At 36.8% G+C, this 23,437-nt stretch overlaps 1 protein-coding gene and 1 pseudogene across 5 annotated transcripts in view; both read right to left on the reverse strand.

Annotated features, from left to right (window-relative positions):
• Nucleotides 1-23,437, reverse strand: part of PDE4D (phosphodiesterase 4D, cAMP-specific) — a 1,430,592-nt gene that overhangs the window by 377,541 nt on the left and 1,029,614 nt on the right. Inside the window, exon 1 of one of the 4 annotated variants that reach the window (XM_011998021.1) lies at nt 11,888-12,105. The exons of the other annotated variants lie outside the window; for them this stretch is intronic. Within the exon in view, the coding sequence (XP_011853411.1) occupies nt 11,888-11,976 (89 nt within the window). The 5' untranslated portion in view covers nt 11,977-12,105. Of the gene's footprint in view, nt 1-11,887; nt 12,106-23,437 lie in introns of those variants that run through there. 4 annotated transcript variants of the gene reach the window in all.
• On the reverse strand, nt 6,630-7,389 carry LOC105552357 (annotated as a pseudogene). The gene has a single exon (XR_001007995.1). The product of XR_001007995.1 is annotated as a surfeit locus protein 1 pseudogene (transcript).

The raw sequence follows: 23,437 nt of genomic DNA on the forward strand, positions 1-23,437 counted from the left end.
AGACCCAACCGCATACATAAAAGGCATGATGACATTGTTATTACTAGGCAAACATTTATTAAGATGCCATCACTGAAAATGGATGACCTATACTTTGTAAAAATGTAGAGAACTGAAACATCACTTTGGTGGCGACATAAATGTGGCAAGCAGTTTGGAAACACATTTGGCAATATCTAAAGTTAAAGGCACAACCTTCGACCCAGAAATCCTACCCCTTGGGATATACCCAAACCCACATGTATGCACAAAACCCTGCAACACTACATGTACATTTGTTTACCAAGTGACATATCCAGTAATGTTCATTACAACTCTAATTCATAATGGCCTAAAACTGGAATACATAACTATCCATCAACAATAGAATGAGTAAGTAAATTGTAGCATATCCACTTGGTGCAATATTAACACAATGAGAATGAAGAATGCACAAAACAATATGAATGAGTCCCATAAACACAATATTGACTGAAATAAAGTAAGAGTTGACATTGTACAATTTCATTCATATAAAATTTAAAAGTAGTCAAATCTATGCTATTGGAAGTCAGTTAGTGGTTATCTTTGGGTGTATAGTGACTGGAAAGAAGCATAAATGGGTGCCCTTGGAGCTGGTAATATTTTGATTTTGATCTAGATGTTGGTTATATGAGTAAAAATGGCTAAGCATTTTTTCTCACTTAGTGGCACATTCACACCCATTATTTTATACCAATTAGATCCTTGTAGAGTGCTAAGGGTTATATATAAACAGCAAAGAAAGAGAATCCTTTCCATTCCAACCAACATGAGGAAGGCAAGACTGCAAGACTTTTTTTTTTTTTTTTTTTTTTTTTTTTAAGTCGTATAGTGTTAAAACAAACAATAGGCCTTTTAAATTCACTCCAAAATACAGGATAATTTGTTTCCCCTACTGATAATAATTTCTTCTTTCCTTTCTTGGCATTTTGGTGTGTCAGACCTCCTTAAGGTTTATGTTGTTTCAGTTTATATGGATTTGCTTTCAGGAAAAAACCTGATGTTCCTTGTCCCTGAGTATCTCATCCAAGGGGTTGAAAAGCAGCGCATACAACAGAAGTTGTACAAAGCCATCCTTGTCATCTTCTACACGGGAGGACAGAGAACAAAAACGTCCCCACCAGTGAGTGGCAGTGCCACTGAGAACCTCCTGAACACCTCTACTCAAGGCATTTTGAACTTTATAAAAAGAAACTGAGGAAAGTTAGGATGAAAATATATAGTCCTTTTCTAGAACCAGTTAAGATGTGAGATAAACAATTATTTGAGTAATGAAATGTTGTCATCTTTTAGTTCATCTGAGATCAGGGCAGTGATACTTCATAGAACCCACAAATAAAAGCTTTTCATCAGGTACAACCTGAAGATGGCAGAAGGAGGTTTTTTGCTTGTTTTTTTCCTCTACTCAAGTGGCCACTCTTTCACTAGAGAATGTACTTACGTCATCAAATTAATGTGATTCTTAAACAGGACATAAATCTTCCGTTTGGATGAGAACATTAATCAGATTCATCTAATTTTCCATTCTTTGTCTAAACACTGCCATTATGTGAAAAGAAAAATTCCTGAAAATCAAGGATATTTTGCAGTTAAACCCCTCCTCCCAGCCAGTCTATTTTGTTACCCTATATAAACAAACTCTGTCACTACATTCCTTTATCCATAGCAACTTCCAGTGGGTAATCCACAAATCAATTAAAGGCAAGTTAATTGCCAAAAATGGATCAAGTGACAAGCATTAGAAGCATAATATTTATGGGCACTATCCTAAAACTTCATGTGTTGGAAAAGTTTCATCCGGCTAGCTTTCCTTTTAATTCAAGATTTAAAAATTTGTATTATTTCTTTGAAAATAAAAAAATAATCTCATAATTACTCTTAGCTTATGATGGTTATGTTTTGTAGGCAGTCACGGACAGATATTTCAAACAAAACAAGGTTCCTACTATAGGGCTATTACTACTGCTATTGCTTTTTAAATTCCAATTTTCTTTGCTTTAGTATTTTCTATGTATAAAAATTTTTGAGATAGTGTGAAACAATGTAATAGAAAGTATATTGTAAACTGCTCCTCCTTCCCCTACATCTTTTCATCTTCCTCCTTGTTTTACTTTCCCTCATTGTATTTTTATAATAACAGAGAAGCAAAGGCAAATTCACTCAAGAGACTATAGAGACTGAAAACAAGTCAGTAATGAGGTCAATATTTATATGGTTCCATTGACGTTGTGCAATTCTGAGTTTCATGGCTAGAACTACAAATGTACTCACAGATGTATGGAATGGATATGTCTGAACTTATATGCAAATAAATTATCAGTTTCTTTAAAAAGGCTTCCCTGGCTTCCCCAAGCAGAACTTCTCATCTCAGTCTCTATTTATTTTATTTATTGTTAACTAATTTTCTCTCTTCCTCTACCAGAATGTAAACTTGATGAAAGCAAAGACCACATCCATTTTGTCCCTCACTACATCCTGTTACATTTTTAGGAGTATTTATAAGTCAGTTGTTAACACCCAACAGTTATTAAAAATTAAATTACATAAAAGTTGTTAATTATAATTAAATTACATTAAAAACAATGGAAATAAGTATTCAAAACTCATAACCTCTGAATGATTTGGTTACATTTTACTATTATTACGTTTTGGGGGCAATTTATGTCTATTGTATCTATATGATAGAAACACCGTATATAGTACTATGTATCTCTTGCCAACTCCACATTTAGTGACCTCTGCAGTTTGAAATGGGCGGGTGAGAGAATTTTTTTGCACAGAAATAAGCAGTTACTACAAATAGTGCCTTCCCCCTCCCCCATGGAGAGCTGGTTGTGAACATTTACTGCCTGAATGATCTTTTACATTCTGTTCTGTTCATATTTGAATGTTTAATTCATTGTTATAATAATTTTAGGGTTTTGTTTTTATAGAGTTTATTTCTTTAGCTCACCACAAAACTTATCTTTTCAAAGTTTCACTTCAAAGCTTTCTCTTTCTTTTCTTTTCTTCTTTTTTTTTTTTTTTTTTTTTTGGAATGTGACTTACATACTTGTTATCTTTGAACTGTCTTTTGCATTTGATTGGCTTAACATAATTACAGTAATATATATTTACTCTATTCACAAATCCATCTTTCCTCTTTATCATTTTAGTTTTTTCTTCCAAATTTACACTATTACCAGCTAATGAATTATATAATTTGAGCTGTGTAACATGGCTCATGCCTGTAATCCCAGCACTTTAGGAGGCTGAGGTGGGAGGATAACTTGAGGCCAAGAGTTTGAGACAAACCTGGGCAAAACAGACCCTAAAAAAAAATTTGTTTTTAAGCCAGGAATGGTAGGGTGCGCCTGTAGTCCTAGCTACCCAGGAGGCTGTGACTGGAGAATCCCTTGAGCCTAGGAGTTTGAGGCTGCAATGAGTGATAATGATGCCACCATACTCCACCCTAATGACAGAGCGAGATCCTGCCTCTAGAATAAATAAATAAAATAATACAATCGGACAAGTTTTAAAGTACCATATAGTACTCTTCCTTTGCCAATGGAATTTTCTTTTGCTCTGATTCAACTCTGTGTACTTATATAACCCAGCCTTATGGAAAATCAGACACCTCTCTTCAGCCCCTTGTCAAAGTCAAAAAGGCTTGTCAATTATAGTTCAAAGGTAGAAAAAGTAATGGAAGTTAGGAGGAGGGAGAGCCAAGATAGAAGGTGGGTATATGACTGTGGCAAAGAACATGATAGATGCTGAGGGCTCCGGAACAAGGAGTACCAAGGTAAAGTGTATGGAATTGAATGCTTCCTCTTTCGTGAGAAGTATTCCTTATTTGCTCTGCCTAGATCAGACAGGCCTTGATTCAGCTGCTCAGTCAAGGTACTGTCTCTTAAAATCACTTGATGGGGGCTCAACCACTTCATGACTTAAAGACAAAAATGCACTTGTTGAAAATCATAAAATCAACATTATGAAAATAAACAGTATAAATTTTACAAACTACTATTTAAGCATAAACACTCATACCTATTACACATTCAGAAATGGTATGGTTTTAACAACAGTGAAAACCATTCTCACACTGATGATCAGAAATACCCACAGCATGATTCTAAACCCTTGGCAGTGGGGAGTGTCTCTTCTTCTTTAGTCACCTTGATTTTTTTGTACATCTCCTGGCAGCACATTTGACAGAGCTCTGTGCTGGTCCATAGCCTGCAGGCTACCTTATAAAATCAATACCTTTATATTTATTGCAGAGTTTGTAATCTTTCTGCCTGTGGTTGTTCCATGCGCTGTCATGATAAGACAGAAAACACTCAAACTGTATTTCCCGTCTCTACCTGTTTCTAGTCTACATTGATAATTGAACAGATTCTTTTGAATGTTAGAGATGGGGCTTTCCTTCAATTTTGAAAAAAATGCATATAACGCATTCTACAAAAATGTTGTTTACAAAGTGGTACTTCCCTACAAGAATCCTATTGTAGCTGTCGTAGCAAGTGATTTTTAGACTTGTAAGTAAAATGTCTGAGCATAATTTTACTTGGATACGTCTATTATTCAGAAACCTGTCCTTCCATGGTCATTGCCCAATTATGACTCTTATACTCTCTCCTGTCTGCCAGAAGTGTGCTCCAAATCATTCATTCTTTTTGCTGCCTTACTGAAGGCATTGAATTAGATGGCATATGTACTGAAGTCAGGGGGTGGGACAATGGAACAAAGATTTTCACAGAAGCACACAGAGCTAGGGTTCTAGCTCTGGCCAGGCCACTATCAAGCTGCATGACCCTGGGGCCTTTCAGGATCTTCAAGCTCTTCAATGTAAGACAAATGAGTTTGAACAAATGAACCATCAGGTTCCTTCATCTCTAACCCCCTGTTCCCATGAATGTGGCAAAAGGAAGCACAGTGTCCTTACACTTGCCATGAATTGGAACACATTTGCTAATAGGTTCATTCATTTAATACATATACGCCAAGCACCTACTATGTACCAGACACTCTTCCAGGCATTGGCTATACAAAGGTGGAAAAAAGGACAAAAAAATTGCTGCCATGTGGAGCTTACATTCTATTATTAATAATAGCTGAAATTTATTTTAGTGTTGTCTATGTGCCAGACACTTTACATGGCTAACACAGCTAATCCTGATAACACCGCATTTTACAAATAAGGAAACTGAGGCACATGAAGTAACTTTTCCAAAGTCTCATAGCTACAAGCGATAATGTGAAAATGTGAACCTCAGCAGCAGTGTGACTGTAGAGCTAGCCAACAGTCAATCATTCCTGCACACTACCTTTCTAAGGTGAGTCTGGGTTGTATGTGCAAGTTGCTTATAAGGTAACCATTTATAACGCAGCTCTACTGTACTATTCTGTGACCAACAGAGGTACCAATGATGACAGTTTATCTGAAAATGTATTTCACAAAAGAAGCTTTATAAAATTTGTGAAATGTTAGTGAAGACTTGGAAAATGCTATGAAAGGGGTGGTAGGTAGTCCTGCACTCATGTACATGCTTTCATCTAATCTGCACAATGGCCTTATGAAGTAGATACTTTTATTTTCTATTTATGTATATGGAAATGGCTCAGAGATGTTAGGAAAAACTGCCCAATCAAGAAAGCAGCAGAGTTGGCACTGGAGCTTGGTCTGTTCGGCTGTAGAGCCAAAGTTCTCCTCCTACACCATGCTACCTTTTCCGACAATATGCAATGGTTGTTAGCAGTATTGTTATTCTTAGGTATAAATGTTGCCTATACACTAATTATTTTTTCATTGTCAATTTAGCCAACATTACTCACAATTTGAAATATCATTAAGAAGCCTAGTTTAATAGTCAAGACTATGCCAGTAGAATAAATAGACATGACACAGGATGAAGTTGACCTCTCTAGCTCAGAGAATCTTCTGGCTCCTCTGAACAGCTGGCCAAGGAGTAATATTTTGGCAGTAAAATACAACCACATGACCAATGTTTTTGGCCAGATGAAATGAGCCAGATGGAAGCCCATGAAGCAAAACCCAGAAGGGGGCAGAAGCAGACAATATAAAATCACTGATTCATTTTCCTTTTTCTTTTTTTTAATATAAAAATATTTTTATTTTGATGCTTTTGCTTAGCATTCTTTTAAACCAACATCAATTAGGTTAGAGGACAGTTTAGATATTATTTAATAAGTTTATATTTTAACTGATTACTAAGCCCTATTCTATAACAAATCACATGGTGTTCTGTCTTCAGAGAAAGATTCAGAGCTAAGTAGAGAAGATAGTACATCTGTTAGAATAATACCTGTCATTACGGAATTTTTTCCTTGTGTGCTAATAGGATCTGGTCAGGAAGCTGGAGGTGGGAGAGTGACCAGCAGTCCCGGTTCTAACACAGACTTCCAGAATTCATACCAGTGCAGGTTTCTTAAACTTGCTCTGCCTGGTTTCCTCATTTGTAAGATAAAGGTAATGCTAGATGCACTTCCCAAGGCTGTTTTGGAGGATGACATGCTTGAGTTAATGCATGTATGGGATTGGGAATGCTTCATGGTGCATAGTAAGTGTCCAATACAGACTAGCTCTATTGTTCTTACTTTGGACTTTCTTTTTTTTAAGGTAGAAGGCCAGAACTTTATACCACATGATCCAGCATAAAGGCAGTCTTTTTACTTCATTATTCAGGGACAGGGCTTTAGCAGCTGATCTGTTACACACCAGGTGTCCCCCGTAGGAATTTCTTAAACCACAGGTATGATGTAGCTGCAGAGAGTCCACACCAGGTGACAATGTACTGCAGATGCTCGTTCCTCAGAGTAACTCTGGTTTGCCCTCCAATGGGTCCTCCAGGGACTGTGCTCTCCCAGGTCGGTGCAGTGGAAGGGAGTGACCACATAGGCCCCACTCTGAGTTGAGGAGGAGATGTGGCCAGCCTCCCAGGCCTCCCGGGCAGGGTCCACCATGGTCCGGGGCATCATATACAGCTCCTTGGAGTGGTCAAAGCACCCCTTGACTTTCACTGGCCTATACTCCATATTTTTCAGTTCCATTGGGTCTACTGGTAGAGGGACAGGCTCAGCCAGAACTCTAGACTCCCACTCTGCAATCAGGTTCAGCTTCCACTTCCGACGTTGGACCTGCCATGTCCCCAAGCCAAAGGCAGTCACAGGGATGAAGAGCAGGACCCACTGAATAAAGGAGTCATCTTCCGCTTTTGTGGCAGATGCTTCTGCTGCAGAACTGCCACATCTGGGCGCGGGGAGAACCGGAGGACACTCTTCCAAGCGGCGCTGGCAGGGGCCCGTCCCAGCCCCGCCGCCCGCAGCCCCAGCTGCCGTGCAGCCACCGCCGCCATCGCACCCGGCCCCGCGGGCCTACTTTGGACTTTCTAACCACATATGTGTGTGGTCTCTAGTCCCTGAACCTCCAATTGTTCTTCTCCTATTTGATAATAATTACATCCATCCTTTTCACTTACCCTAAAGCATTAAGTGAGATGAGCTGTGGCACACTAAAAACAACAGTTGTCAGATCTGTTACATCTGAAAAGCTTTGAAAACTAAAAAGTGCTATGCAACAGGAGGTATTCTTGGGGTATGCAGAAAGTTATGTCCTAGTGTACTGATTCAGGTGGCGCTCACTCCCTTTCTAAGATGTGGGTTCCAGACAGCTTTTTCTCATGGGAATTGTGCAGTTTGGTTGGGCAATCACTGATGTGCTACCACTTAGGTTTTGGAAGTGGCCAAGAGTAGCTATGAGACCACACTCTCCTATGATCCCTGCTCATATCTGCTACTATACAATTTCCAGATCAAAGTTGCAGATTTGATCTTTACTTCCTAAGAATACAGGGGATAATTTAGGGATATCTAGATCTTCTTATTTGGGCAAATATTGCTTTATCTTTTCATAGCCCAGATATCATTTATGCTTTTGTTTATTGATGTGATTGTCATTCCTCCTTCCTTCTAGTGTTCAGTCTACGTCATATCAAACAAATTTACTCATTAGACCTTCTACATCAGGTATAAGCATGCACATACGTACTTAATTAATCACCTGTTTGGTAGCTCTGCTAAAATGCTGGGAAGGAAAAGATGTTGAAACAATTGGCAAAAATGAGATTTGGAGATTTTCTGAGAATTTCTATCCCCTGACCCCTATTACTATAAAGGGCAAGAAAACTAGAAGACACTTTTTGTTTCTGGTCTGTGGAATGCTATGGAATAATCTCTGCCCTACATTCAAATGTACTCTGAGTGACTTTCTCTTCTATTTACGTAGTACCTACCCTATACTCATCACGTAAAATGTTCCTTTTAACATCCCTTTTTAAGAAGACAGAAAGCAGGAAATGTTTTGTGATTTGTTCTCTTTGGAAGACAGAATCATCTCAAGAAGAGTAATTTTCTATTTAAAGTTTCCTTGAACACTACTGTAGTTTTAAACAACAATGTATTTTAAAATACAAAATTCCCTAGTGTTCTCTTATTGGAGTTGTCAGGGTCCACACGCTTGCTAAATGTTTGCTCCTTGATTCTTTCCTTACTTCCCAGATAGTTTTTCCCCATCTTTTTTTAGGTACTATATTTAAACAACCAATATAAACTTATCCACATTGTTTTCTCAAATTTAACATGAGCACATCACTCTCCTCTTTCTTCTCTATAATACTTGGGGGCGCGTTGCTCTAACGTAATTAGGTGAATCTTTAAACACATGTGCCAGAACCTAGGCAGATAAATCAGCACCTTGCCCTCAAAAATAGTACTCATCTTTGTAAGCAGTGCCCTAATGCTAACACTGATCCCATTACTGAAAATATGGTTGGCACTCTCTTCTGGGTTCACAAAGAAAAAGTAGCTTCCTTATTATGTAATCCTCTGCTTTCTCTCTTTTTTCTGTTCCTCACTCCTCTCCCCACGGCCCTGCTCCACTCCCCTCTCCTGCCTTTCCTTCCCTCTCCCTCTTCTTTTCTCTTTCAATCCCTCTTTCTGCCTCAAACCAAACTTAATAAGCTATATATTAATCATTTTTGTTTTTTTTATAAAAATCTATTTCAACCACATAAGACAAAAAACTGTCACAGCTGAAAAACTTTCAAATCTATTTTGAGCATTGTAAACTGTTTAAGATTGTATTTCTCAAGAGTCAACACTCATTAAATGTATATGATTTGCTATTACTTTAACAAATCAGACACTAATTGAATTTCATATCTTACAGACTTGGCTTTCCATTAGCCTGAATGTTACCAGGGAGCGAAAGCCATGCCAAATAAAAATATTCCAGCTTAAAGCTAAGTGTACCCCCAGTATCATGCATTATTATCAATTTGATAGTCAAAGAAAAATGACACTACAATAGGCACATTTGAAGATTTTACAAGATATAAAATATTGCTCATAAAAAATATGGGAGAAATTCAGTGAAGAAATGTTGTCTAATGTCCAGTTCTTTCAGTTGCTTCAACAATGGAATCATATCCAAAGCCTCTTAAAGGTCAAGATAAGCTTAAGTTACTTTTGCCATTTAAGGATTTTGTATATTTTTTTAAATTAAGAAATGCAAAAACAAGGCTGTGACATTATGAGATATTTTACATGTTTACATCAAATAGTTTAACACCTTTAATTCCAAGAATGCTATGCAATAAAACTATGTTCTTCAGAAGATAATTATAGCATTTAACTGTGCGTGCATGTGCCTGTGTGTGGTGTGTATATGTGTCTGTATATATATATAGCCACTCATGGTGCATCTGAGGTATTATGGTATGATAAAAATTTTAAGTTATATAATAAGTACCTTTTTGCATTATTGTCAGTAGATTGTTGTGGCTGAATGCATAATCTCCTTTGGATGAGTGAGGGACCTGCAGAAATGCGAGAGCCAGTGGCCAACTGCCTTCCTACCTCCCTAACCCTTCCACTCAATTCAACTTATGATAGATATGATCATATCAAGTTGGTTATGCCAATAAAGCATTATGGGGTGATGCCAAATAAGAAAGGGTAACAGGATACTTTATCAAATAGACATTACTGGCATTCTTGCTGTATATAAAGAAGCTTCAAACCTCAAAGAGTTTGTAGTGCAACTGGAAAGATAAACTAGAACCTCCAAACAGTGAAAACAGCACATATAAAAAATTAATTATTATGTGGGAAATTATATATTCAAATTAAGAGGAAATAAAGGAAGGACTAAGTCTCTGAAGCTTCCAAAGGAAATGGGCTCATGATGGATATTTGAGATGTCATCCTTACCTCTTAAACTTGTTACAAATTAAGTTTGTTAAAATTACAGATGTGAGGTATTCAAATACATGAAAAAGTTATCCTTAGCTGCTAATGCTTATATTTTGGAAAGGGCCAGAACTTGACCAAAGGAACCTTGAAAACATATATTTATCATATAGCTTTAAATTTTTATCATACCATAACACCTCAGATAAAAATATCTTTGCCAAACTGAGAGTAGAGCTTAAACTTTGCATTTCGTGAGATTTCTCAAATTCTTTAGTCCATCAAGCTACTGCTTTTACTTTATTCAGCAGTTGGAGATTTATGATATTAAAGAGCTTGTGATCAGATCTCAGTGATGAAGAGAGCCTAGAAGCCACCATATATTGGAAATATGCACAGTAAAGTTAGCAAATAATTGATGTTAAGTTCTGAATGTACAATTTAGCATATAATAAACATGAGAATCACATTCGACAGAATGCAAAGCACATAGTAGGCATGTAATTCAAATTTTCAACCAAATTTTATAGCTGTTACAAACTAACGTAATAAATCGTTAATTTCTTTTCAAATAAAAATTATATTTATCTCTTGCCAAAGTTTGCTTTTGCATGGTTATAACAAATTTTTTAATTTGATTTCTCTGAGTTTATAGTTCCCTAAAAGTTCCAAGGACATTGTCTTCTTTACTGTCTAAAGCAAATAATCCTTATAAATCATTTTAATTCAAATTTTGAATGTTTTCTATGCAGGAAAATCAGAACACATTTTAATCCTGTGTTAATGTACATTTCTACATAGGCCTGGCAGCTTCCAGATGTGCTACATTTGGTCTAAATAAGAAAGACCTTATATCCTTTTTGCAAACAATGTCACTTCTATTTACTATTGATTAAATAGATACCTTTCAGTGCTATAAATTTTAATCAATAAAAAACAAAAAAAGCTTTTATTTATAAACAATAATAAAGAATAATCAATCTTCTCTTTATTAATACCTAGAATACTCAAATGAGAAGGAAATCCAAGATTTTTTAAAGTATCTTCTTTTTTTCCAGTTATTTGGTTAAAATAAGCTGATTTTCTTGTAAAACAGTCATTGACAGTTTAGTGAAGTCATGAGGTCAAGATTTTTAATATTATTTCCAGAAACAAAAGATTATTAAAATATTTAGTTTGAATTCATGGCATCTAATTCTGCTGGGCAAGATTAACACTGAATTACTACCTGAAACAGCATTAGTTTCAATTTTTTCATGTGGATGTGCCCTGAAACACTTATAAAGAATACTGTAGTGTTCTTGTTGTTGGTTAGTCAAACAGGAACCCTTCCCTAACATTTAGGTTGACTATATTAAGGCATTAGACAAGTTAATACACTGTTTTTCAGGTGGCAGTATGAATGCTTTGTTAAGTTTGCCATTTAACTCTCAAAATTAGCTTTTAAAGTTAGTCAACTTTCTTCAACTTCTGCATCATCTTCTTGGCTCTTATTTCATATATTGTCAAATTAACCAGCATTAGGAGTTAGAAGGTCAACGTAGGGCAAAGGCTTATTTGCAAGGGGCCTAAGGCAGTTAAGCAGTTCTTCCTAGCTACAAAAGGAAAAGAGCAATACCTGTAGGACTTTGAGAAACGCAATCTTGATTTGGCTCCTGTAGACGGTCCTGGCACCGTGGCTCCCAGAGGATCCCAAACAAAAGCCATTTGTAAGGACGATGCCAAGATCCACAGGAACCACGAGAAGTCAGAGCTGGTGCCGGGCCCTGGGGCCCTGAGGCCCCGCAGGGAGCAGGAGCAGGAGGCACTTGTAGCTGAGTGAGGGCATTTCCTTTGTGCAGTAGTATGCGCTGACAGAGAGGTGGCAGGCTGGCTGAGGCAGGGCTGGAAGGGATGGCCAGGACTTCCTGCTGCATGACACTTGGCCTTTGCAACAGAGCTTGCTTCACTCAGGCCTTATCTCATAATTAATGTGAGAAACACTCCCTAGAAAATTTGTTTTTAAATATAGCCCTGATTAAACAGCATAGTCACATGCCACTCCTGAAAAGCACAACACACACACACATGCATGCACACATGCATGCACACACAATGAAAGGTGTAGTTGAAGTGGGTAAACCCTTCTATCAGTGTGAACTTTAAAAACTGTAAACCCAGAGGGCTTTATTAAAACTTTTTAAAAAGTAAATACATGCCTATGACTGGGTCATCTGAAAAAGATTACTAAATTTCACACAGCTAACTGCCAACTATAATTTTCCTTATTTCAACTTCTCTTAAAAAGAGATGGATATCATTCTTAGTCAACCTTCCACAGGATGTAAACAGGATTTAGTCGTCTTGAAAATACCAGTGCCTCTCTACAAGTCAGTGTGAGAAAAACAGGCAGATCACTTTCAGAGCTTTTGGCAGCTTTTCCCTCAAGGAGTTGCTGCGTCACCTTAGAGAGTGAATTACAATGCATGACTTTGACAACAAAGATCAATTATCTTGTCCATTTTCTATTCCCTAGAAACATTTCTTAACTCTGATAAATCCGTTAAAACAACTTTCTTTCAAATTAAATAAATGATGAAAGCCAAATAGAATCCTTCACATGTTTTATGAGTCCAGGACATTTTGGGAAAGCATCTATTTCAAGATATTGTACCCATGGAGTCAAAGGACCCTAGTGCCGTCATCGGTCCTCACCACTGAGTGGTATTCAATGTTAACAATGCAGCGTAATTTCATCAGTCCGTGTCCAAACACTGCCCCGCGGGTAACCTCAACTGTAAACCAAGGGAGAGCACCACTTCTCCAGGATAAGATTAGAGAGGCTTCAAGTGTCCAAGAGAGAATTTAACCCTCTCTGAACCGGACAAAATTGACCAATAGTTGAGCTCAGTGAACATCACCATATCTGCAAATTTTGAGACCTCTAAAGCTCTATCTGTCTCTTGTACACCAAGGGAGTCTTGCATATTCATATAATTTCAGTAAAAGCTCAAGACATTAAACATTATGCTTATTTTCACAACAGCATCCAGCACACCAGGGGTTCTTAAGAATGCTACAGGTTTCATATCAGCTTTGGAGATGAGTAATAGGAAACATTTTTACAGTTTCACCTCTTCCTTATCAGACACATGAACTCAAAGAAAGTGGGTGAGTGAGAACTGCCCTGAACAGCAGCAACCTTGGAGGAGCACAGAGTTCAAAAATAAACACAACACATTCTCTCTGAATCAACTTGCAATACTGTAATACTTCACAAACTGTCTTTTTGCTTTTGTATAGCGATCCAAATTTCGCATGGGCAAAACATGTAGCCACTTTCCTGGTGTTCTCAAAGAAGGACTGAAAAGGTGCTTATACTGATGCCAATCTGCCCTTCTGGTGCCTGAAATGCTACCATTATCATTTAATTCTTTCAAACTATTTAATTTCCATTTTGGGCAGCTCTTAGGAAATGCACACATTCCTGGCAGAGTTAGCACTGAGCTGAACGACTTGCTGCTTAGTAGAATGTCTTCATCTGAGACTAAAGCCAGACAGTGTAAGATAACTGGCGATCTGTGTGAAGAGGGGAGGAATCTGTGTAAAGAGCTGGTGGGGTGGGGTGGCTTGAAAGGGAGGGGGAGGGAGGCCACGAAGACAAGCCTAAGAGTGGAAGGGATGTTGCTGGCAAAGATGGACTTTTTTCACCCTCCAGGCAACACAAAGCTCTCATTTTGTCCAGTGGTGTTTAAAATTTTGTAGGTGAAACAGCGTCACTGATTTGTAATAAAAGCTACAGTCTATGTATATGACTTTGGAAGCAGAAAAATATTTTCATTGTTATCCCAATTTTACTGATAGCAAGAAAAACGTCATCTTTCTATTCAGGCTACAGCCAGCAGCACACATTTTCACAAATAATTAACTGCCTTTGCATACCAATTTACATTTTTTAAAGGATATTCAATTAATAGATATCTAATTGATAAACTATAAGGACATACGAATAATCTAGAATGAATCTGCTAGGGAATGTTCAACTATTTCTAAAAATGTACAAGGAAGGAGAACCAATCTTGTCGTTTTCATTATTGTCAAAAACATTTCCTTCTTTCCCCCTTGCTTCGTAAAGGCAGACATCTAGAACAGTTAAGCAAGATAAAAACAATGGAACTGTAAATGCGAAATTATGAACAGGAAAATCGAAACTCTGCTTCATTTTCCCAGTGTGAAATCAGTTACAGACACAAGAAGTGTCTGCCAACATTAATGTTACTTTTTCTTAAATAATTACTTACCGCCTCCTTTTCATTTCTTCCACACAGTTACACATAATCCCACTTAGGTTACCAGGCCTCAGTAAGGTCATAGAAATAAGCTACTTATTTCTGAGATTAATTGTGAGCAAAATTAAGCCTTGATTTCAAATATAAGTATCAATATTGTTTTTAAGAACTGGCTAATATTTCACAGACATGAGAATTTAGACATTTGGAAAAAATAAGAAATTAAATACAATGATTTTCTAGGATGAATCTTTACTAGAATTTATATTACAATAAGCTGTTTATAATTTTTACTTCATGGGTATCAAAGAGTAGAAAAGAACAAAGAAGACATCTTTTGAACATTCTAATTACTGTCATTTATTAAGTGTTTATTTTTCCAGATGAATTTTAGTAAAAGCACGATTGAAGAGCAAGGAGAGATGTTCCATCCCTGGGACAATTTATTGTTTACAAGTTGTGCAAACTAATTTTATATGTCCCAGGGAAACCGGATTCGGAAATCTAAACATTGCTCCCATCCAATTGTTATCCATGTAAGTCCTAACCCCCCTAAAGTATCAGCAAAGTGTCCATCTCTTGCCAATAACTTAGCTCTTATGTTCTGCAGATCTCTAAATAAGGCATCTCTTTTGTCTCTTGAATATTTCTGGGATTTTGGTTCCAAGATTCCAGATGTTACAAATGGCAAATTTGGGTTTCGGTGTCTGACACAGAAACTCAGAATTTCCTTTATAGGAGACAGCTACTATGAATAAAAATGAAACTCTCAAATTTAAGAGTGGGATAATTTAAACATAATCCACACAGGCATTCAATTACTTGCACATCAAGTCTCTAGTTAACAGGCATACGGAGGGAAGAGGGTTGAACTGAACTTCAGAGAAATAAACAGTTATATCAGTGGGGTTGCGTTAGGTTGAAAGACATTGCTTCAGGAAACCAGAGCAGGCAGATAGTGGGTTTCAGGATAGTGCTGTATTTTGAAATAGTCTCTGGTTACAGACTCAAAGCCAGCAGAAGTTAACGTGGAAGCAAATAACAGACTGTTATTTACCATCTACTTCTGATGAGGGTGTCGTCGTAATTCTATCTTCAGAGTGATAGATTGCAAAAGAGTGTGACAAAAGGCAGTTTGACAACGGGACTTGTGTACTCCTTAAAACTAATGTCCATTCAGTACAAGTAAATGTAAAAAACATTTTTTATTACATTACTTATCATAATCAACTGTAAGTTATTTCTCCAAATGAAGTGTTGCAAAATAATACTAGAATTTTCTTTGAATTGCTTTCAAATATTCATTCTGAACCTTATATGAGCCTACTTGATTGAAAAGTCAATTAATCCATGTTCTGAAATGGGAGACAATTATTTTAAGATTTGGCAACAGTAAAACATTAACATAATTGAAGGAACCTTATGGTCTGAAGAACACTGGGAAAGCATGCTCTGTGTTTTAAGCATCTACAATTGCATTCATTACTCATATATGACCCAGGACACAAACAGACACAAATTATAATTAAAGAGCTAAAATCAGGATATAGACTAAAACAATCAATAAGAGGCATGCTTAAATATAATGATAAAAAATCAATACAACTACGGATTGTGAATCAAAATGTTTTACTAGACACTTAAGGTTTCCATCTACATTATGTTTAGGAATTTTTTTAGCAATTTGGAAAATAACTAAATCAAGCTTTTCTATTCACTAAACTAACAAAGCTCCTTCTGAATACTTGGATAAATGGGGTTGAAGGAAAGATATCACGGAGGAAGAAATAGAAGGAAAAGAAAATAAATTTTATGTTTATTGAGTATCTACTAAATGATTGACAAGTTCCTAAGATATTTTTCTAACTATTCAAAAAATATTTCTAGACTCAAATTCTTTAAAAATCTTGAAATCAGTGTAGACTAATCACTTGAAATAAAGAATTTAACACAATTTTCTAACAAGTGTGTAAAAGTCTTCTGGTGTCTCTAATTGTCTTGTTCAATTCTCTGCATATGAAAATTTTAAAGGTCATAAAAAATCTTTCTATTTAATATTCTATTCATGAATGCAGTCTTAAATAAAAATCCTACTTAGCTATTGACTGGTGAGTGAAAGAGTGGTGGATATAGGATTACATCTTGAAATTCACTTCCTCCGGAAGTCTTCCCTGCCTCCCCACACCAGGTGATGTCTCCACTGCACTCTGCACTTCCTCTTTGTCAGTGTCATCACATTAGTAAAGACTTATTCAGTGTCTGGCTCCCCTGATAGATCTAAACACTGTAAGAACATGGATTACGTCTGCTTTTCATCTGGGTGCTCAGTGCTTAGCAAATAGTCTAGAGACATAAACACCACAATTATGTTGGTTTAATAAATTGACAAACCAATATTTTCAGGGCATCTTAAAAACAAGATGGACCACTTACATTATATTCTTATATGTGCCTAAATAGGGGCAGAAAATTCACAACAGGTAATTCAGGTAGGGCTTATTTAGTTTCTTTTTCCTGTTTGATCAATTGATTAACTTTTTAATCAAAACACCATTGGGCAAATCTTCAGGGCAGCACTTGCATAGGGGATTAGAGATTAGAGTTACAGTTATGCCACGAACTTGCCATGTGACCTTGAAAATCGTTGCCTGACCTTGCTGAGTTTCAGTGTCTTACCCATTTGGTTCTCATTTGAGAGCCACTGCAAAGAGTTTTTGAGAGGGCTGAATAAAGTAATTTATATAAAAACATTCTGAAAACTGCACAAAATTTTAGGCACATACTACTGATGTTTGTAAGCTTTTGGGAGAGGTAGGAAAACTATTTTTATACTGTTAGAAACATTTTCAAGTTCTAAAAATAGCCAGTTGGTTACTTCATGAGCATGGTAAGTAGGCATACCATTTTATCAGTTTCAAAAACAATATCAGTCTTCAGTTTTGATAGATAACACTTTTCTCTATTTGAAATCTATATATCGCATGTGTGTAAGAATAAAATATTAGCTGTTATATTTTGAAGGTTAATCATATGAAGAAATGTTAATGTTTTATTTGCAGCATTAAAACACTCTATGAACTTTGTTTACAAGATCTAAAAAAATTAGGTGGCAAGAAATTTTACTAAAACTAGGTGATGGGATTTCTCGATTGTTCAAAACCGTGAGCTTCTCCTAAATACAGAAATATTTCTACTTGTTTTTTGAAAACTTATGGGATCCTAGAGACAGGTTGTTTAATTGGGAAACCATTTGCAACACTGACTCCAATTCATGCTACCCTTATTGTTGACCACGCACCAAATAAGGAAAGAAATGGCTTCTTCTGACTTTTTAGAATTATGCTTACAAATAAGCAAAAGCAGTGATGAAATTGCTAGGCCGAGAAACAAAATCACTCCCTTGAGAGAAAAAAAAAAAAAAAGACCCCCAATACCAAGAATCCCTAAATAAAAATCTCATGTGCTAAATTTTGGTGCTGTGGATTTTTTTCTATGACTGTTCAATACCTTGTTAAATCTGGTTATCCATTTGTTGGAGCCAACAGTCATAAACTTTCCCATTCCTGAGTACCTGTCATCCTCAGACCCCTTCCTTACTTGGACACTTGCTGTGCACTGAATGAGTTTGTGAACCAAACATCATAATAATGTCAGGGTAACTTTTCTAATTCCTCATTTTACTATGATGATATCATCCACTTATTTGGTGTTTATTCTGTGGTGTTTATTGACCTTGCTGAGTTATAATGTCTTATCCATTTGGTTCTCATTTGAGAGAGAGCCATTGCAAAGAGCTTTTGAGAGGATTGAATAGGGTAACTTACATGAAAGCATTCTGAAGACTCTGCACAGAATTTTAGGCTATAATATATATTATATTATCCTCATAATAATTTATCTGTGTGCTTTATGTTATTTTTATTCTGTATCACCACTGAGGAAATGAAGGTTTACGAAGTTGAAGTAACTTGCCCCTGTGATCATACAGCCAATGAGTAGCAGATCTGAGGTCAAAATTGAGGTCCCTCTTAATTGCAAAACCTATAGGTTAACCAGTACATGCCTAGAATATAAGTAAATACAGGAATGAAAAAGGTCAGGTCCCCTTCCTTGAAGAATTAAATCATAAGGGAAGTTTTGAACTTTCACAGGAAAAGCAATTGGTGTCAGGTATAAGATCTACATAATGTCACTTAATCTTCCAACTCACGAGCAGACATTATTATCACCACTTTATAGATGAGAAATCTGAGACTCAGAGAGGTTAAGGAACTTGGCTAAAACCACAGAGGTAATATATGACAGACATGTGAGTCCAAGTCAGTTTTGCTTATCTCTAAATCTTGTCTCCATTGTGCCTGGCTTACCCTAGATCTTTCAATTCCTAATTCTAGGGACAAAATTGGCCTGTGAGCCTGGGGTGGGACTGAGGCTGTAAGTAGGGGCTGAGTGGGTTCAACTGTGGTAACTAGAGAGAGAGAAGGCCTAGAGTATAGTTCGGCTTAAGGAAAAGTGATCCTGTCAGTGTTTGTATGCATTGTGCACTGCTCTGCACTTTTCCTCTGAATATTCTACATAGGAGAAAAATCACAACACTTTTCAGTCCATCCAACCAAAGGTAACAATGTGCTAGGGGATACAATAGAAATCCGGATGTTTCAGTAACAGCAAAAGAAAACAGCTTATTGTTGTTGTTTTTGTTTGGTAACAGAATATATAAAACTTAGGGTGCCACATACTAGCTATCTCTCAGGACCAGGTAAGAAATTTGTAACAGTCATTTACACAATTAGGCTATTATTAATAAGGCAATAGGACTGGTTCTGGTTTTTGCTTTCAATGTTACCACTAATTTTATTTCTACTGGTTCAGTGGAGTTAAGTGACTTTTCCAAGTTTGGAAAGTGATAAATAATGGACTCTTGGTGAAAACTTTAGCTTACCTCTAAATTTTAGAGAATAAGCCATTTTTATATTAGAGATTTTTTTTGTTGTTAAACTTACCACCTTAAAAATGTAGAAGTAATTTCAGAACACATAATTGTTATTTCATTGGTCAGATGATATTCAGTAAAATAATTTATAGCAAAATTCTGAGTCAAATTTGACTTGTTTTTGTTTGATATATATGCTATAAATGAGTCTTAAGGGATTGAACTTATATTTGAAAATAAAACAAACTTTGGTCAAAGAAACAAAATTATAACTATGGGTTTTTAAGTCTCACCAGGAACTGGATGGTGAAATGCATGAGGCAGCAATTATTCTTCTAAATATTCTATAAGTGACCCTAACAAAAACACACAATGCTTCGAAATAAACACAGCTAAAAGATACAGACTAGGAAGCTACTTCCTACATGGAATTTTGTTCAACAGCTAATCAAACCAACCAGTCTCCCTTCCTTCTTTACTTCCTCCCTATCACTCACCTTCCCTCCTTCCTTCCTTCCCTTCCCTTCCTTCCCTCCCTCTTTCCCTCCTTTTTCCCTTCCCTTCCCTTTCTTCCCTCCCTCCTTCCCTCCCTCCTTCCCTCCTTCCTTCCTTCCTTTCCTTCCCTTCCTTCCCTCCCTCCTTCCCTCCTTCCTTCCTTCCCTTCCCTTCCTTCCTTCTCTTCCTTCCCTCCCTCCTTCCCTCCTTCCTTCCTTCCCTTCCCTTCCTTCCTTCTCTTCCTTCCCTCCCTCCTTCCCTCCTTCCTTCCTTCCCTCCCTCCTTCCTTCCTTCCTTCCCTTACTTCTTTCCTTCCCTCCTTCCCTTCTTCCTTGCTTCCCTCCTTCCTTCCTTCCCTTCCCTTCTTTCCTTCCCTCCTTCCCTCCTTCCTTCCTTCCCTCCTTCCTTCCTTCCCTCTTTCCTTCCTTCCTTCCTTCCCTTCTTTCCCTCCCTCCTTCCCTCCTTCCTTCCTTCCCTTTCCTTCTTTCTCTCCCTCCCTCCTTCCTTCCTTCCTTCCCTTCCTTCCCTCCCTCCCTCTCTCCTTCCCTTCCCTTCCCTCCCTCCCTCCCTCCTCCCTCCCTCCTTCCCTTCCCTTCCCTTCCCTCCCTCCCTCCTTCCTTCCCTTCCTTCCCTCCTTCCTTCTACCCACAAATGCATGTTTAGCATCTCCTACGTGCCCCCAGGCTATGCCAGCTGCCTGCTTGTAGTCATTGGTGAACACGATTCATGCCCAAAGAGAACTTAGAGCTGAATGAACCAAAAACTGAAACTCAAGGGTAATAAAAAATTTGACTGGGCTTACATTTATTTAAAGTATCAGGGCAACAAGAAAAGAAGGAATAGAAAATATTTATAGAAATAAAAAATAACATTTTAATTATATACATTTAAGAAAAAAATGTATATAATTAAGAAGAAGGTGATCAGGTATGAAGCTCATGCCTGTAATCCCAGCACTTTGGGAAGCGAAGGCGGACAGGTATCTTGAGCCCAGGAGTTGGAGACCAGCCTGGGAAACATGGCTAGATCCCATCTCTACAAAAAAGAGACAAGTTAGCCAGGCATGGTGGTGCATGCCTGGGGTCCTAGCTACTTGGGAAGCCGGAGTGGGAGGAACACTTGTACCTGGGAAATCGAGGCTGTAGCGAGTTGTGATTGTGCCACTGAACTCCAGCACTCGAGTCTGGCTGACAGAGTGAGACCTTATCTCTAAAAAACAAACAAACAAACAAACAACCCAAGAAGATGATTTTTCAGATCATCAACATTAAAAACAAATCCAGTGAGATATATTTGGTGAAATGCTAGTTTGTAACTCTGGCCTGTGGGAAATATTTGGCCTCAACCAGTCAATTCTCACCCTTCTGTTAAAGTGGAAAGAGCACAGGAGAGATACATTTGTACGGAAATTCCTATTTCAGCCCAGTGTGGGTCTAAATAAGGGCTTCATGACCAGGGGTACAGAGATGGGTCCTGGTGCCTCCTTACAAAAGCTTGCAAACCAGAAAGAATCTTACCTCAGAAAAAATATCTCTGTAACCTATGGTAGTAAGCTTTTTCTCAATAAAACATATCAGTACTGCTCACAATATTAAAACGGACAAATGGTCCCTTTGAATCCTTCTTATACACATAAAGAAAAAAATTAGCATGCCTTAGTAGGGCAATCAGTCCTGGAATAGTCCAGAATGAGCCGAATTAGAGATGTGTAAAATATAAACTTGATAGAGCATATAAGACCTGTTTCAGAGTAAATATTTAGGATACTTGCCATGTCAAAAAGAGTTCCCCCCCTAAGATGGTATTATGAACATTTTCAAAAATACAAAAAAATTGAAACAAGTTTACAGTGAACACCTGTGTATCTATTGTTTAGATTCCAACAGTGACATTTAAGAGACTGCTTCTTAACAGGTGATTATCATATTAGGTGAGCAATTATTTAGATGAGGCTCATCTGAATAATATTTAGGATTGTGCCTATGTTGAACCTAAGTTATAAGCCTCTATGTTTTCTTCTGGAGTCTATTTTGAAGAGTGGACTTTGTACAGGAAAGACAATGTGTTTTTTTCTATGTCATATAAAGCACAAAATAAATTGGAATTTCTAAATCTTACTAACAAAAATAAATTCAGGATAAAAAGTAAATCTAAAGATATGCTCAAGATTATGAGTTATCCAAATCAATACCCATTTAAGTGATAAAAGCTATCAACCATGAAGTTTTATTCCAGTTTAGTCCTAGGTAAAATGTTTTTGGAATTCTCTGAAATAAGAAAATTGTTGGTAAGTTATAAGTCAGTCAAGCACTTAGGAATGAGATGATTGGGAGCTTTCCACAGTTACTGATATTGTACAAACTAAACTATGATATTTATAAATCAAGAGATGTTTTAGTAAGTAAGATGTTTTTGGGTTTTCTGTGGGTTTTATTATTTTGTTTCCTTTTGATATATTTTAAATGAACATTATATAAACGTTTGGCCTTGTTATGAACAAGACATAGTACTTTTCTAGTAAACGAAAAAAATCTCAACCTCAATAACTCTATTTTTATTCAATTATTTCTGATGTGGCTAGTGTAAAAGTCAGCTTGCTAACTTCTCAGCAATTTGAAATGCAGGTCAAGGTCAGACGACATCACAAGAGTGACAGAGAAAACCTAATTTTAGTCTCCATGAAACTGAAGAACTCAACACAAATGACTACTGAACACTCAGCCCATGTTTGGAGTTGTACGCTTGCAAAAGCATCCTATCAGGAAGGAGCAAGTACTGCAGAGAGTCGTGCAAGAAGCTAGTGTGCTCTCAGGTGCTCCAAGAGCTGTGGGAAATCTCAGATTCAGACTATTGACTTCTCAAGTACATTCAAAGAATGTGTTTTTGCAACTCTAATATAAACTCATTAAAGCAGAAGTTCAGAGAAAATAGCTAATACAGCTATAAACAGCAGAAAGTAGCATTTTCCAAAAAAGTTAATGTTAATACTTTGTTTAAAAGCATATTATAAAATTGTCAATACTAAGTAGAATCTAATTACTCCTGAAAAGCATTTCTCATTTAAAATCTATTAATTAAAATATGCACCAAAATGTTGATCAAGTTATTTCTGGGTAATAGAATGATAGACATTTTAAAATTTTATTTTCCATAATGTGTATATTTTCTACAATAAAAAAGATGACTTTTATAATCAGAATAAATGAAATACATGTTATTAAAAAACTGGAGTAGTCAAGTTTCTTTTTTTCCCACCAGGAATTTTAGGTTTTTAGTTTATTAGACTTCAAACAAAGGTCAAGAGTAAGACTTTTGAATCATATTAAATTAAACATGTCTCACAGATATTTTACACATTGGTGAGATGTTAAGTGGTCAGAGAGACAAGTCCTGAGAAGCCAGATAGGCATACACATCATTTAACACCTATGATGGTATTATTTAAAATCAAATCATTAATAGAAGCAGCATG

The sequence above is a fragment of the Mandrillus leucophaeus genome, unplaced genomic scaffold (assembly GCF_000951045.1).
Source record: "Mandrillus leucophaeus isolate KB7577 unplaced genomic scaffold, Mleu.le_1.0 Scaffold1150, whole genome shotgun sequence".
Taxonomy (NCBI): domain Eukaryota; kingdom Metazoa; phylum Chordata; class Mammalia; order Primates; family Cercopithecidae; genus Mandrillus; species Mandrillus leucophaeus.